We start from the raw sequence: 14,339 nt of genomic DNA on the forward strand, positions 1-14,339 counted from the left end.
ACGAATTGCTTTGTTCCTTTTTTGGATAAAAGCGTCATCTAAATATGTAGCCTAGTAATGATGATAATTATTATTATTTGCGTAGCCTACACGGACCCCAAACACACCGCGTCTTCTAAGTCAGGTGACTGTAAATGCGCAAAAACTGTTTCCATTGCAGTTTTGCGAAATATTCCTTTTTCGAATTGGCTGAAAAACCTCCTCATGCGAGCGTAAAAACTTGTTTGCGATAAACGAGAGTTTTTGCGAAATTGACGTGTTTCCATTGAGCGTATTTTCAATTCGCAATTTCAATTTGCGCAATTTGAAGGGTAATGGAAACGCGGCTAGTGACATTCTTGGCCTCTGCCAAAGGTCGCAGCTTAATTCAAAAATGGTGTATAAACATCATGAATGGCATTGGTTCTCACAATGCAGTCAAACAGTAGAGCATGACACTAAAAATGCCTAGATCAGAAGACTGATTCCCAAGGAATGCATGAACTGATTAAATGTACATTGTGAATGAAATGGATACATGTGAATGCATAACATGAGTGAGTTAATAATAACAGACTCAAAATTTCAATTTTGGTAAATTGAGGATAATATCCTCACTAAGATCTGCTCTCAAAATCATTATGGTTACTCGCGTAACCCTGGTTCCCTGAGATTACTGGAACAAGCATTGCGTCTGCTTTTAGCTTGAAGAACAGGGATGTCCAGGTTATAAAATCTGATAAAAGTGGACGGTGAGGACAATCTCGCCACACAGATATCTGCGATGGAGATTCCGCTGGACCATGCCCAGGAGGAGGCCATACCTCTAGAGAAGTGGGCCCTGACTACCAGTGGACATGACAACTGCTATTGCATCCACAATCCATCTGGAAAGTCTGCTTTAAGACTGGAAGTCCTTTGCTGCAGCCTCCAAAGCAAACAAACAGCTGCTCTTATTGTCGAAACTGGCCTGAGCGCTCGATATACAGATGGTACTCAACCAGAATGCCTATTACCGCCGCGCCAGGCACCGCGGCAAAACTACCACGGTAAAAATAATCCAGTCGCATTTCAAAGTCATTCGCGAAATGACGGCCAGGTGGTGCAGAGGGACAAGCAAAACAGCAGAGTTTGCCGTATTTTGAAATGTAAGCGGGGTTAATGTCAATTAACAGATGAAATAGGCAATATAACATTGTTTAGGACAGAAAAATAGAATCATAATTTAAAAATAGAGACGAGAACAATATAGCCTTTATTTCATATTGTAACCTACGCCTAGACGTCGGTGGGCGACATAAGCCTATTGCCCGTTGGGAGAAGCGTGATAAAAAAAATAAATAAAAATAATAATAATAACAAAAATAACAAACAAAAATAAATTAGGTGCAATGAAGCTGATTATTTGTTTTACTCAAAGCGCTTCTCTGGAGAACACTGGAGAAACCGGGCATTTCTCAGTGAGTAATTTCATGGCCGAGTGGTACAATTTACGTATGGATCATTTGGATGTCATGGGTTCTAATCCTGAACAAACATAGACTATGCATTTTATATTAGCCTATTAATGCATGTCATAGCCTATTATTAATGCAGACAATCAAACAAACAAAAACATTTTTTATACAGGATAGCCTTTTTCTTTTTTGGTTCCTAGCCTATAAAATGTTTTTAAAATGTTTCCTTCTGGTCTAAACATCCCTGCTTCTGCTGAATTATTTTAATCCTCCCTCCCTCCACAGTAATCAATGCTATAAATTACTTCACCAACAGACCATTTAAAATATAAAATAAAGATATGCAACAGGCACGTTTAAACGACAAACAATAAAATCAGAACCAGTTTCAGTTACGTTCATGGTTCCATGCACGGCTTTCAAAATGTCACAAAGCGTTTTGAGATTATATTGAATGAAATATTGAAGTTTATAATTAAGTATTTTGGCACACCACGCCGAGTGGCGCTATCCATTGTTCTGAAGTCGGGTTTTATTCTGGCATGTTGAATTAGTGTTCGGCAGACGCGGCGGTGCGTTCATTTGGATTTATTTTTCTCATAACAGACAGCTAAAATAACTTAGGCTCTAATAGGCTACTCTGTAGTTTTTTAGTCATACAGATAAGAGTAGAGTAGCCTACATCGTTCAAAACTGTAAACTTTTATTCATATTAGGCTAACGACAAAAGTTTATCTGTCGTCTCTGTCTCCGGGAACTGCACGTCACAAAAATTAACCGAAAGCCACTTTCCTCCGCTCAGTCACGATAAGAAATCGGCTATGTCTAAAGCCTTTAAATGTCTAAATATTTAATAAATGTTATCTGATTAGGTAATCCGTATGAAACCGAGAGGTGCAGAGGATCTACTCAAACTAGCTATTATGTGAGCGTTTCCCAATGATGAACTGACAAGGGTGAAAATCTCTATATAATTAAATGTAGTCTAGGCTAAATCGCCCTGAATTAAATTGTAAAAACAGATCAGATAATTTATTTGTCGAAATGTTCCGATATTGTTTCATTTAAGTTCATAATTATTCTATAAATGTTATTTAGCTTAGCAGCAGCACGAAGCACTGTGGTTCGATAATATATAAAAAATTAATAATAATTCACAAATCGCATGCACCCTGGTTATAAGGATCCAAAGATCCCCGTGGAATTTAACATGGAGTTGAACATTGTATTCATGACAAGAAATGGTTTGAACAATTTACACTGTAAACCCAGATTTTGTTTCCAATTAAACTTACGAGTGATCATTACTTATTATTTTATGTTTAGTAAAAACCTGCTATCATTATTAAACAACATTAGTTTATTGTACTATTTAGCTGAAAGATTCATTGCACTAATCAGGTTTAGCAGAGATCACTTAGTATGTTTAGTTTCATAAGGAAGGGGAGGGGGTTAAAACCTGCCTGGTCACATGAAAAGACCCGCGTCTAACGTGCGTCCAAGGCGGTACGAGCACAGGCCTTGGCAGCAGACGGTATTGAGAATTAACAGAGGTTTAGATGTTGATGAGTTATTGTTTAATTTGTAGTCACCATAATGGTGACAAGTGTTGGCTTTAGTTGGGCCCTTGACATTTGAACATTAGTTTTTCTCTGGCTGCTTTATCTGTGTGTTTAAAAGGCACAATTGTTATAGCAAAAAAGCCAAGAGTAAAGTGGTCCAGTGACTATGACTGCATATTGATGTTGTCATCAATAAAGATTATAAGTCAGTAGCACCTCATGTCACCTAGATTATAAGTCAGTAGCACCTCATGTCATCTAGAGTTTAATCTATTATTTTCTGGATCTTTCCATATGATTGATATGAAAGACCTGTGATTTTTTTCACCGTTTTAAAAAACATTATATAGATTTTTTTTTTAAATGCCATGTTATTTTGTCACACATAGACATCAACAATCAGCATATGAATCTCAACAATGGTGACACTCAAATGAAAAGTTTAGTTTCAGCTTGTGTAAAAAGTTAGGGTTCCATGTTAATACAACTCAACATGTTTAGTTTCAGCTTGTGTAAAAACTAAAGTGGTATAGGGCAACGGGTTTCCACGCGATTTGCGAGTAAAGTCAACTAATTCGGGTTAAGAGTGGAAATGAACACTAAGTTAAGTGAACTTTATTGTCTAAGTACTAGGGCTGTTTTCGACTAAGGATTTTCATAGTCGAATCTGATTCGTTAGATTTTGCCATAGTCGAACCTTTTTTTTTTTTTTTTTTTTTTTTTAGATAGCAGCTAGATTTTTTCCATTTCAAACAAAAGAGATAAAAAACACATATCACACATATATCATAACATTTCATAAACATGAGGAGCAATATGAGAGAGAAATTTGGCGATCGTTGTTTAGGTAGGCTACATTAAACCACGTAAAGCTTTTTAACGCACATGAGAACCGCGTGGAGTCAACTCACAGCCGCTCCGCAGCCCTGCTGAAAATGTGAAGCAGAAACGCTTAATATCAGATAACGTCCATAATAATTGGACTCCGGGTTCGATTTTTTTACCATTTTCAGTGGTTATGAGGAGCAATATGAGAGGGAAATTTGGTAATCGTTGTTTAGGTACATTAAACCACGTAAAGCTTTTTAACGCACATGAGAACCGTGTGGAGTCAACCCACAGCCGCTCCGCAGCCCTGCTGAAAATGTGAAGCAGATTTTTGAATACATTTTTATTTATTTACATTAGTAAGCTACAGGACATCGTCTTTCAAAACATGACCTGCGCGAAAGCGAAAAAATAAATAAAATTGTACCCAGCCCTTCTGAAAATGCGAATGCGTCTCTGTCCCCAGCACATTTCAAACCAAACTGACGCCCATGTATTCGACTATGAGGTTCATAGTCGAATCAGACCTCTCCGAATCGAATCGTCGAATCCTCGACTATTAGAAGTCAGCCCTACTAAGTACATTAAATAATCGTCAAGTTTGGTGAACTAAACAATTTAAGTCAAGTCTACATAAGCACCAAGTTAAGTAAACTTAAATATGCACGTTTTGGGAGAACCCATTACTCAATTAAATTGAGGGAACGAGTTTACTCAAATCAATTGAGTTCAATCAACTTATTAGGGTTTTCAGTTTGCTTGGAAAAAGCTGGCCCAAACCGAGGTAGTGTTTTATTTCCTCAATTATTGAAATAATTAAATGTTTAGTAATAAACTTTTATGACAGAAATATTATCCTATTAGCCTACATGTAGCCTAAATAATTAAATTCTTTCATTATCAACACTTTACTAGCCTAATGCTATGTCTAGAATTAAGTGTGAATTGCGACTTCTCTTTGTTTTAAGTCGGTCTCAAACTCAGATAGCCTGTGAGGGGTTGGGGGTGTTTCACACACACTTTCAGTTGAAGTGTTCAATCCATTTGTTTCAACTGGTTTTGTAGAATTTTAACATGTTTGAGCAGTGTGTTTGTCAACAATCTGGCATTATCTAAACATGAACTATCGACGAAACGCGTTCTTGCCAACTAAACAAATGCAAGTCAGCAGCAGATACAGAGCGCTTGAATTTGCGATCCACCTCGTTTTATTGTACGGTGAATTCTACCAGTCATTCTGTTTCTTTGAAGCAACAAAAGCTAAATCATTTGTTACAGTTTTTTTCCGTGATTTGTATGGATGACACACAGAGACAAACAGTAGCCTATTATCAGCTGTATGATGGGTCAAGAGAGACCCGGCGCGCACAGTGCAGGGAGACTAAATTAACTAAAATAAAAGAGATCCAGCGCGAGAGAGAAGCAAAGAAAAACGCATGATCTTAATTTATGTTGCTTTGAAGTTTGAACTATTTTCGTTTTGTAGACTAGCCCACTGTTTTAATTGTTTATTTAGCTGCAATTTCTTTGGCAATACAGATTTAAAATGTCGCAAGAATAAGATTCTGTTTCTTACTTAGAAAATAAACTCTAACTCGATGCAATGTTTTAAATAAATAAACTGCCTCCGACCAGTGATGGGAATAACGGCGTTATAAATAAACGGCGTTACTAACGGCGTTATTTTTTACAGTAACGAGTAATCTAACTAATTACTGTTTCCTCCGTAATAACGCAGTTACCGTTACTGACAATAAAATGCGCCGTTACTATAATTGAGTTCACTGAAGCGGTTTTCATCCGATCGGGCTCTTTTCTCCGCCATAGGAACTGCAAACTCTTTTCTCTGGTGTGTGTGTGTGTGTTTCGAGGCGCCGGACTGGACAAAAGCGAAGCGAACGTCGTCAGCGAGCGAGAGAGACCGAGTGTGATCCGTCCGAGAGCGCGCTCGACAGTTCGCACGAGAGACCGAGTGTGTCCGTCCGAGAGCGCGCTGGACAGTTCGCGAGAGAGACCGGAGTGTGTCCATCCGAGAGCGCGCTCGACAGTTCGCAAGAGAGACCGAGTAGGCCTATGTCCGAGCATAATATAGTTTATCATCTGCAACGTTTTAATTAGTTTACATGGTTATAAAATAAAACTCCAAAATAACCTGCAGGGAACGTTCAAAGAAAACATCTTTGTTTGACCGGTTGTGAACACGTGCGGCAAACACGACTAGAATTTGGTTTAAATAACCTCTGATGATGACGTTCTCTGTAGGTTATACAAATAAACCCCCAAAATATTAGATTTTATTATTATTATTTATGTTGGTACATTGTTCAATATTATATTGAGAACACTTTTAGTTAAACTGTTTACATTTGTGAGGAAGAAAATACTTCAAGTAGGCTAGTATGTCTACCAGTTGTAAGTTTTATCATTTTAATTTGCACTACAAAGAGTGTATGTGTATGTATATTTTTTATTACTTATTTTTGGTACATTTCTTAAGAAGCATACCGGTAATTTATTTTTGGATTTGTTGGCCAGTTGTGGTCTGTGCAATATTAAAAGTTCTAAACCATCAATGTTTTATAATAATAATTTGTTCTAGTGTCCATTTCATTCATTTAACATATTTAATATTGGGGGTATCCAAGATATTTCACATATTTAAATTTTTCTTTCTTTAAGTTTTTTTTCAATAGTTACTTTGCTTGGTAATTAGTTACTTTTGTAATGATATAACTCAGTTACTAACTGAGTTACTTTTTGTGAGAAGTAACTAGTAACTATAACTAATTACTTTTTTTAAGTAACTTGACCAACACTGCCTCCGACACTTTATTTAAACCTTGAAATGTCCAGGATCTGTTTTTAAAAATTTCTTCCTTTGCTATGGCGGGTATCAATGTCAGTCATCTCAATTTCGTGAATGATTCACAAAACAATAATTTAGCAGAATAGCTTCATCATTTTCATTTTCTGACGCGATCGGCTGACAATCTTCCTTCATCAGTTTTCTCGTCTGTGCAGCGGCTCTACTGGAATGTAGCAAATTTATGTTGTAATGTGCCATTGATAATTAAACAAAACGCTTGACTTCAATAAACAGTTAGTTACCTATCTAAGCATCAAGAATGGTAAAAAAATGCAACGCTGTCAGCCAAACCTAACAGTAATATGTACTAAATCAAATTGAGTTCACTGCACTCAAATATTATTGAAACTTGAATGACTGAAACAGAACTCAAACTGAATGAGTTATAGAACATTTCTAGATCCCAGAATGATAATTGAATAATAATTGTACATTGGCCACAAAAAAACAATGGCCAGGGCTTGTATTATTTGGTAGCCTATTATTGTCTTATTTGTCACTTTCGGAACTGTCTTACTGAAATACAGTGAATTATCATTATGTAGTGTAAAACCCCGAGTTTATTTATAATGGAAAAATGAAGAAGCATAAAATAATGATGTAAATGTCGCAGCACTGCATGACATTCGGAAAATATTACTATCAGCTTAATAGGCGATCTCTCCTTGCAATGCTAGTAATTTAATGCAGTCATGATCATTGCTCACTTAAAGTGCCATTGACTTATCTGCTGGGTAAATTAATAAATATAATTTAGCTCTAAAACATCGTATGATTTATATCAGCAACATATTTATTTATATCCCCAGCTCTAAAACGGCTCAATATGAATGCTTAGGCCTATATTACTGTTTGTAAAGCTGCTATAAAACGATGTGAATTGAGCGCTATACACATTTTTTTTACTTCACTTGATATAGACCTCGTGGGCACGAATGAAGAATTCGTTCCCCATATTTAGCAGCACACGGCGGTCTGCCTTGAAGGGATTGTTATTGTTTGTTGTACAGTAACTTCATTTAACTTATTAAGTCGTATTAACTGTAACTCGTATTAAGTTAATAAAAACATTATTTAATTGATCATTACTGAAATCGCCATGCGACAACGTAGTAGCCTACGGCCAAACAGAAGATAATTATAAACTCGTACATAAAGGAATGCGCATGCTCATGCCTCAAGTGTCTACTCCAATAAGATTGCTGTATTATAAACCAATGAAATTGTTGGTAGGCGGAGCGACACGTGTCGCCCCGCCCCAAAGTGTTGCCCCGTCCCATCGTCCAGACTGCACTCTGGGGTTACTCGTTTCCTCAAATGTAATGAGTTAGCTTAACTCATTGGATTTGACTTTGTATATGATATTGCGAGCTAGCAGGAACTGCAAGTGCTCTGAGTTCATTTAAAGTTAGTCTTTTCAATTTTTTTACTCAAAATAGTGAGGTTTCAGCTATATAAAGTATTTAAATGCAGTGTAAAGTTTAATTGCGTATTAAGAAATATCATTGTTTAGTGGACTCGATTTAAATAAGTTCAGAGTACTCATAACTATTGTTTTTTATAAACTTAATTGAATTGAGGTAATAAGTTTCCTCAAATTAAATGAGTTAGCTTAACTTGTTGGGTTTTACAGTGATGAGATTCGATCTCGCATCGCTTGAAGCTCCGTGAAGCTCATGCTGTTGCGTTGACCACTGCGCTATCATCGGACTGCTGTTAACATCACGTCTTATGCTCTTGTAAAGCCTCATTGATGTAGCCTACTATTTTTCTATTGCAATGTTTCGTGTTGAAATGTTTTCATTATTTATTAAATGTATTACATTTCATTTCAGTCTTGTGATTATGAATTCGTTTAACTACATGTTTCACTTGAATTGATCTGTTACTACATTTCAATCACTCTCAATGAGCCGCGGCGCGGCAGCAGATTACGCTAGAGAATAAACTGACACTTTTCAAAGTCTGCGATTGTAGCGCCTCTTAGCGGTCAAAGGCAGCAAATACACACAAATACAATTTTACCGCCGCGGGAACGGTAACTGCTTTCTGCTTGTGTCTTGAGTTGCTGTGTGGAGTAATGAATTGTTCTGGACTGTTATCAAGTTTGAAGGACTATGTACATTGTCTAGAAGGTTTCTCCCTTCATCTGTGGACTGTGGCATAAGTATCACCACATTCATTGCAATCTGACATTTCTCATATCATGACTATTCTTTTTGTATTTATATATATTTGTCTGAGTCATTTGTACTATTGGTTTATGGTATGTTAATTTACTTTAGGTTTATTATTGTACACTTCACTATTGTTTTTTCCCCCCATAATATATCTCTGCTAAGAAAATCAGATCTTCTGTTCTATTGATTTCTTGACCTCAACCAGTTTAATGAGGCTACGTTTACACGTGGACGGCTATTTTCATAAACGGACATTTCACCCCTCTTCGTTTTCAAAAATAACCCTGTGCACACAAACCCGTGTATATGCCGTCAAGAGCATGCCAAACCTGTAAGTGGCAGTGTAACGAGAAGCTCAAGCCCATGTTAGCCAACCAGAATCCCGAAAATAATCACATACTGTGACGTTGCTGCCTAAAACTCTGTTTTTCTCCGTTTACATGCAAACGGAGTTTTCCAAAATCTCCACTCTGGCCGGAGTTTTTAGAAAGAATCGTTTTCAGAGGAGAATTCAGGGAAATGTCTCCGTTTTTCAAAATAACCATGTACGTGTAAACGGGGCCTGATTGTGATAAGTCGGTATGTAGATCCCTCCCCCAAAAAGACTTTCAGATTTATAGTAAACCTTTACTCATTGAAGTACGAGTTTGTTATAATAGTATAACACTATTTAAACAATGGCTAAGTTGCTAAACGCATCTTGTTGTCATGTAAGGACCCCGTTCATGTTGGACAGACATTTTAATTGCATTTTGTGTCTGTTAAGAGCTAATACTTAGAATGATGTGATTTGATTTTGAACATTATAATATGGGTTCAGAAGACTTACAAGTTAAATGTGTATGTGTGTTTGTGTCTTTGTAGTCCTGCCTAGTAATGGAGCCCTCTGGCAGGTTGTCCTGTGAAGAGCTTTTAGAGCTGCCATACTTCCAGGAGGATGGGGGAACGGGATGGGGCAGAGAAAATGATCGTCTCGGAAGACGCTATGAGAAAGGCATAAGACGCAGACCTCCTGGGGTAGGAATCTACAGTAAAGAAAGATAATGTTGATGGGAAGAAATTAAAAATATATTCTCAAACTCAAAAAAGTAAAAAAAAGTAATTAAAAAAATATGTTGATTCCAAATTATGAACTTGTGAAGTCTTTAGGTTTACAAGGAGAAAAATGTCCTTGCACAAACATTGGTTTAATGTCCTAAGGTTCAAAGACACTGATGATCAGGCTAGTACAGCTTGCAACTAGTTTGAGCTTAAATTTGACACATCAAATGTGCTTGAAATATGGAAACATTTATTGATGTTAAATGTCATGCACTCTATAAAAATACCTGTATAGTGTATAGTATATAGTATAGTATAAAAACATGCACTGCATATCAACTACTGTGAGCATAGTTTAGCACAAGGGAAAACAAATGCATGGCATTTTATACTTGTTCATTAACCCATTAATTGGCATTCATTCAATAGAGAGAAAAAAATCCATTAAGTGTTCATTTACATGTAACCGGGTGTAATGGAAGAAATACACACCGGAAGCAAGCTATGTGTTTTAAATTGGGGTTTTATTCTGACTGCTGTTTAAAATAAATGACAGCGGTCAATGGGAGCACAATTAGACAGATAACAGTCTAATTAAGTCAAAGGTTTGCCTTGTTTGAAAAGATTAGATTTCACAATTTAGATTTTCACAATCAGATTTCACTAATTAAACAAAAAACTAAAGTTTTGAAAACAGTTTAAAATAAATTTGAAGATGACATAATGTCACGGAAAACCTCAAGCTTAACCAGTGGATCAATGCACAAATCCACAGAATACTTAACGTTAATCCAAACTGAAATACGGCGTAATCTGCACTGCAGCAGGTCAGATTTAAATATATTTCTCCAAACCAAAAATGTGTTAGATCTAATTGAAATACAATAACAAACTGGAATACGGCAGTGGCTGAGGTACAAAAGAAATAAAAGCACATTAACAAAGCCACAACCCACGTTTCACATATTACTCGTCATGCAGTACCAGAAATATGCATTAAGCCATACAGTTATACTGTATAATCACAGAATATAGCTTAAACTCATTAACAGATTTATCAAATAAACATGGCATCAGTATTTTACCACATAAATCATGAAAAGTACATACCCAATCCTTTACCAATCACCACGAGGTTCACTCGTCACACATGTGCTCCAAATAAATCTACAAGCAATGTACACATAAAATGTTCTTTAAACTCCGCTTCACAACATATGTGCATATTAAAGATATTGGAGTAATATTTACCCAGAAAGACGATAGTTTAAACCAGTAAATCAGATCGATGCACGCACAACAACATGAAGCTCTTCTGTACTCTGAAATGGCTTCTCTGGTCGCGCGCACGCATCCAACACTAGTGAATCATATCGCGAGAAGAGAGAGATTTCTTAAAGGGGCCACGAACATTTTTAACAAAATAGAAACCATGTATCTTTATACTACTTGGCCACATACAAAAAACAAAGAAATAAGAAATTATTAATATTTTATTTAAAGGAATTTGTTTAAATTTAAGTTTAAGTTAAATTTAAATATATAATGTCTTGTTTTCAGGATCATGAAGAATTTGTTTTTATGTAATTTTCAACGCTAATTTGCATTTCCTCCCCCTAATCTTATAATGGTAATGCAAAATATCTTTCTATATAATAAAAATATTTTTTTTCTATTAAATAATTAATAAAATAATAGTTTCTGGGGCTGTTTACACCTGGCCACTTCATGCGTTTTCTCAGATCGGATAGCTATCTGATTTATCAAAACGATTCCATTTACATCTGGTCACATAGGCCTAAATGTGTTTTTGCAAAACGGATATAAATCTGATCTTCAATTCCCGCGCTATATGCAGATTTAATGGATTTAATGTCACCGAAAGCAACAGATATGAGCTGCATTTTATTGATCATCAGCTAACATTTCAAAATCAAAGACTGCAATAAGAGCGGCAGCCCTGGTAAGATAATTTAGTTTCTTTACTTTAAATGAAGATTATTATTATTGTGTGTTAAAGCGTCTGCAACTTACTTCCACTTTGATTTGCGATAGTTTGCACGTTGGCTTGCCGCTTGATGAATAGATCATCTGCGGTGATATACGTGTTGCAGCGTGCCGTCATATCTGACTATAACATACAGTCTGTAACACGCTTTCAAAATAACACGCTTTTTTAAAATAAAAAAACAAACGGTCTAATCATAGAAAAAAAACAGATAGTTTATTTGTAGTTCGATTACGGATATTTCATGTCATGTTCGAATGCATATTCGAATATCGAATAAAAAGTGACAGCCCTATTTCCGAGCGTTTTCCCTGGTTTCATGTCTCTTGGTTTTTTGGATTTCTTGCCTGTTCCGTGGATTACTCTTTTTCTTCTGACCCCTGCCTGTTTTGTTTGTTTCTTTGTTTGGACTGCCTACCTGTGCTTTGACCTCTTGCCTGTTCTTTGGATTACATGTCTGCATTGCCTCAAATATAATAAAGCTGCATTTGGATCTCACCTTCTAGTCTCGGAGCAGTTTCGTAACAGAAAACTTCGCCACACCAAGATCCAGCAGCGACGACCGACCAAAGATGAATCCAGCAGCACAGATGATGTGTCTCCATCAGGGAGAGAGGCCCATAGAGGAATACATCATGGACTTTTTGGAGCTGGCTCACTTGACCTGTATGGACGAGTTATGTTTAATTGTATTTTTCTGTGGAGGACTATCCGAGCCGTTGAGCTCCCTTATGCCACTTCATCACCCTAACTGGAATCTTCAACCTTATATTGTCCATGCTCTTTTGCTGGCCGGATCAACTCTTACTGTGGGTTTTGCAGAGGAGTCCTGCAAACTGACAGTACCTGCCGAGCCTACGCTCCACGTCACGTCTGCCGATCCAGAGACCGTTCACGTCACGTCTGCCGAGCCAGAGACCGTTCACGTCACGTCTGCCGAGCCAGAGACCGTTCACGTCACGTCTGCCGAGCGGGTGTCTCCAGACCGGATGGCCGCCGCCGAGGTGTCTGTTCCTGAGCCCGTGGTGTCTGTTCCTGAGCCCGTGGTGTCTGTTCCTGAGCCCGTGGTGTCTGTTCCTGAGCCCGTGGTGTCTGTTCCTGAGCCCGTGGTGTCTGTTCCTGAGCCCGTGGTGTCTGTTCCTGAGCCCGTGGTGTCTGTTCCTGAGCCCGTGGTGTCTGTTCCTGAGCCCGTGGTGTCTGTTCCTGAGCCCGTGGTGTCTGTTCCTGAGCCCGTGGTGTCTGTTCCTGAGCCCGTGGTGTCTGTTCCTGAGCCCGTGGTGTCTGTTCCTGAGCCCGTGGTGTCTGTTCCTGAGCCCGTGGTGTCTGTTCCTGAGCCCGTGGTGTCTGTTCCTGAGCCCGTGGTGTCTGTTCCTGAGCCCGTGGTGTCTGTTCCTGAGCCCGTGGTGTCTGTTCCTGAGCCCGTGGTGTCTGTTCTGCCCATAACCCCATAGGAAATTTTTTGGTGGGGCAGGAGGTCCCTTGATAGGACCATGGAGGCCGCGACGTCATGGTCTCCTGAATCGTCGTCTCCTCCCTGGCGGCCGGAAGGGGCGTCTCCTCCCTGGCGGCCGGAAGGGGCGTCTCCTCCCTGGCCGCCTGAAGGGTCGTCTCCTCCCTGGCCGCCTGAAGGGTCGTCTCCTCCCTGGCCGCCTGAAGGGTCGTCTCCTCCCTGGCCGCCTGAAGGGTCGTCTCCTCCCTGGCCGCCTGAAGGGTCGTCTCCTCCCTGGCCGCCTGAAGGGTCGTCTCCTCCCTGGCCGCCTGAAGGGTCGTCTCCTCCCTGGCCGCCTGAAGGGTCGTCTCCTCCCTGGCCGCCTGAAGGGTCGTCTCCTCCCTGGCCGCCTGAAGGGTCGTCTCCTCCCTGGCCGCCTGAAGGGTCGTCTCCTCCCTGGCCGCCTGAAGGGTCGTCTCCTCCCTGGCCGCCTGAAGGGTCGTCTCCTCCCTGGCCGCCTGAAGGGTCGTCTCCTCCCTGGCCGCCTGAAGGGTCGTCTCCTCCCTGGCCGCCTGAAGGGTCGTCTCCTCCCTGGCCGCCTGAAGGGTCGTCTCCTCCGCCCTGGTGAGCCTGCACAGCCTGCTCCGCCCTGGTTGCCTGCTCCGCCTCAATCTCCAGGTCCTCTTCCACTCCACGGGCCTGGCCCTCCATCCCGCCCCCGGGTCCGCCTCCGCTCCACCACCCTCCTGCACTGTTTTCTGAGGAGCGTCTGGAATCAGCTCCTTAAAGGGGGGGCTTTGTAACGGTCACCAGCTGGAGTGCCCTTGAGAACCACCAGAGGGCACTCCACATCAGACTATTATTCACTCCCTCACAAACTACGTTTCCCATAACTCACTGCCCGGACTCATCATCACTGATTGCATTCACCTGTGTCTCATTACCCAGTTAGTCTCAGCCTATTTATATCTTTTTCACTCATTCACTCA

General features: G+C 39.5%; 1 protein-coding gene and 1 long non-coding RNA gene across 2 annotated transcripts in view; one reads left to right on the forward strand and one right to left on the reverse strand.

Moving 5' to 3' along the window:
• The window catches only part of LOC306997786 (cyclin-dependent kinase-like 1), a 110,519-nt gene that overhangs the window by 57,405 nt on the left and 38,775 nt on the right, over nt 1-14,339 (forward strand). Inside the window, exon 9 of the mRNA XM_079611267.1 lies at nt 9,737-9,889. Within this exon, the coding sequence (XP_079467393.1) occupies nt 9,737-9,889 (153 nt within the window). The remainder of the gene's footprint in view (nt 1-9,736; nt 9,890-14,339) is intronic.
• On the reverse strand, nt 10,741-11,240 carry LOC306997787. The gene is made up of 3 exons (XR_013797448.1): nt 11,165-11,240; nt 11,024-11,080; nt 10,741-10,822 (listed from the first exon to the last, which is right to left on the reverse strand). It is a non-coding gene; the product is annotated as an uncharacterized lncRNA (long non-coding RNA).

This window comes from Phoxinus phoxinus, assembly GCF_949152265.1.
Source record: "Phoxinus phoxinus genome assembly, chromosome: 4".
Lineage (NCBI taxonomy): Eukaryota > Metazoa > Chordata > Actinopteri > Cypriniformes > Leuciscidae > Phoxinus > Phoxinus phoxinus.